This window comes from Octopus bimaculoides, chromosome 24 (assembly GCF_001194135.2).
Source record: "Octopus bimaculoides isolate UCB-OBI-ISO-001 chromosome 24, ASM119413v2, whole genome shotgun sequence".
NCBI classification, from domain to species: Eukaryota; Metazoa; Mollusca; class Cephalopoda; order Octopoda; family Octopodidae; genus Octopus; species Octopus bimaculoides.
Genome location: NC_069004.1, coordinates 7,385,719 through 7,388,548, shown reverse-complemented (window position 1 = coordinate 7,388,548; position 2,830 = coordinate 7,385,719). Strand labels below are relative to the sequence as shown.

Below are 2,830 nucleotides of genomic sequence, written 5' to 3'. Positions count from 1 at the left end.
AGAGAGAGAGAGAGAAAGCGAGAAAGAAAGTGTGAGAGAGATAGAAAGAGGGGAGGGGAAGGAAGAAAAGAGAGTAACAGAGGTGTGAGAAGGTGAGAGAATGTGTGTGTGTGTGTGTGTGTGTGTGTGTGTGTGTGTGAGAGAGAGAGAGACAGAGAGAGAGAAATGAAAAATGTGTCCAAAAAGAAAGAAAGGAACAAGTATGTGTGTATGTGTGTGTGCAAGAGAGAGAGAGAGAGAGAGACAGAGAGAGAGAAAGAGAGAAAGCAAATACTGTGTAGGTGAAGAGTCACTGCTGCAAATACTGACCCCGCAGGGACTTTATTCAGGTTTAAAACTTGGTAAGCTTCCTCTATGGACATGCTAGGGGGTTTCTTCTCCACCTCCTTCTTCCACGCTTCCAAAATATCCTTCAGCAGACGTACCTACAACAGAGAAAGGCAGACATTGGGCCATCATGAGATCAAATTTTACACGCTACCCACGTTCAACAGACCTGCAAATTTCAGTCCCACGTTCAACAGACTTGTAATTTCAGTCATTACTCACACTCAGTGAGTGTGACTCGGGTTTGAGTTAAAACTTACCTCTGGCTCACCACTTCACCCGACTCATTACCGACACTCAAGTATCATGGTAGACCCGATACTCAAACCAGAGTCATTACTCACACTCAATCAATGTAAGTTAGGTATCTTGACTGACCCAGGTTAACCTCAACTCAAAGTTGAGTCGCTTACTCATGCTGAGTCAAACCTGCAGGTGCCAGTTCCACATAAGATGCACTTGTGCTAGTGCCACATAAGATGCACTTGTATCTGTGTCACATTCGATGCGCTGGTGTTGGTACCATGTTAGATGCACTTGTGTTGGTTGGTGTCATGTAAAATGCATCCAGGACACTCGATAAAGTGGTTAGCATTAGGAAGGGCATCCAGCCATAGAAACCATGTCAAAACAGACAAATGGAGCTTGGACAGCTCTCCGGCTCCTGTCAGATTGTCCGACCCATGCCAGCATGGAAAACAGACATTAAACAATGACGATGGTGATGATTAATGAAACAAATAAAAGGAGATTACCGGGTCTTTGATTGGCCAATCTGGGAAGTTCATTGTATCACACAGATGTTTAAGGTAGTATATGTTACAGAAAAGTTCGTTTTCCAGCTGTGGGTAGCTGATCACTGGGATAGGACAGTATTGATAAAGGGCACGAGTGTTACTCTGCAATCGAGGGCTGAAGTCAGCGAGGTGGGAAGCAATTTTCTCTATCATCATCCGTCTGAAAAATAGAAGGAGCAGAAATCAGGTTAATTTTAAATAAACAATTACGAAATAACATTAATTGGTACAGGAGCTTAACCATTTCGCGTTGAGATTATTCTCATTACTGTCAAATGCAAAGATTATTTATTCACATTGCTTCAAATTAACCATGGCTTATCATGCAGCTTTGAGATTTCAATGGTGTGGTTATTTAGTTTCAGAAAGACATTTATAGGATAGGTTTGAGAAGCCAGATCTGGCCAGATCTGGCTTCTCAAACCTATCCTATGCCAGTCTTAACATAAAACTGGGTGAATATTTAGGCTGGATATGGCTGGTTTGATGCTAAAGGATTAAATATAAGGCATTATCTGATAGTATGTCCTTTGATTAATGTTAATCCTTCAGCTATACATATATATATATATATATATAATATCAAGGGCTATTACTATCCGGAAAGCCACATGCTTTAATGGGACTCTAAAGTCAAACATCTCCAATAAGTATACACACACGCCTACTACCATTAATGGTTTTGTGGTCACCATGTATTACCATGTTCTCCACACATCAGTACGAACATAACTGGGAAAAAAATTATATACTTTGTATTAATTTTTTCCTTACGAACCACATCGCTCCGGGTTCAGTCCCACTGCGTGGCACTTTGGGCAAGTGTCTTCTACCATAGCCTCGGGCCGACCAGAGCCTTGTGAGTGGATTTGGTAGACGGAAACTGAAAGAAGCCCATCGTATATATGTATGTGTATGTATATGTTTGCGTGTCTGTGTTTGTCCCCCAACATCGCTTGACAACCGATGGTGGTGTTTATGTCCCCGTAACTTAGTGGTTCAGCAAAAGCGACCGATAGAATAAGTACTAGGCTTACAAAGAATAAGTCCTGGGGTCGATTTGCTCGACTAAAGGCAGTGCTCCAGCATGGCCACAGTCAAATGACTGAAACAAGTAAAAGAGTAATAGAAAAACCAAAACAAAAAAAAAAAAATGAAAACAAGACAAATATATATACCATCTCACCTCATTTCATTGCTCCATATTGCTTCAGGAGTATCGAACTCTCCAAGAAATATTTCTGCAAATCTGTCGGCAGAGTAATTTTCCAGGTAACAAACCATGGCTTCAGGTAGGAGGTGTCCCATGACACTGCGTTGCATAATGTCAGAGGTTTTGTTCTGAAATACAAATAAATACACACACAATTCATCAAAATTATAGCTGACTCTTTACAAGTGCAGATATGGCTGTTTGGTTAAGAAGCTTGCTTCCCAAGCATGTGGTCTTGGGTTCAGTCCCACTTCACAGCAACTTGGGCAAGTGTCTTCTACTGTAGCCCCAAGCAGGTTAAAGCCTCACGAGTGGAATTGGTTAAGAAAAAAGCATTATGTTTCTTTATATGTGATTAAATGTTCGAAATGCGATATATTAGTTGGATGACCTTAAATTTGTTGTTTGTTCTACAACCAAAGTTTGTTATACTTGTCTCATTAACTTGAGCACTTCCCTTGCAGTCCTATTAACCCTCTTGTTCCTAATAAGA

At 40.9% G+C, this 2,830-nt stretch overlaps 1 protein-coding gene across 1 annotated transcript in view; it reads right to left on the bottom strand.

Moving 5' to 3' along the window:
* The window catches only part of LOC106870860 (dnaJ homolog subfamily C member 13), a 72,510-nt gene that overhangs the window by 24,566 nt on the left and 45,114 nt on the right, over positions 1-2,830 (bottom strand). The window contains exons 32-34 of the mRNA XM_052976504.1: positions 2,311-2,465; positions 1,083-1,284; positions 310-425 (exon numbers count right to left, since the gene is read on the bottom strand). Of these exons, the coding sequence (XP_052832464.1) occupies positions 310-425; positions 1,083-1,284; positions 2,311-2,465 (473 nt within the window). The remainder of the gene's footprint in view (positions 1-309; positions 426-1,082; positions 1,285-2,310; positions 2,466-2,830) is intronic.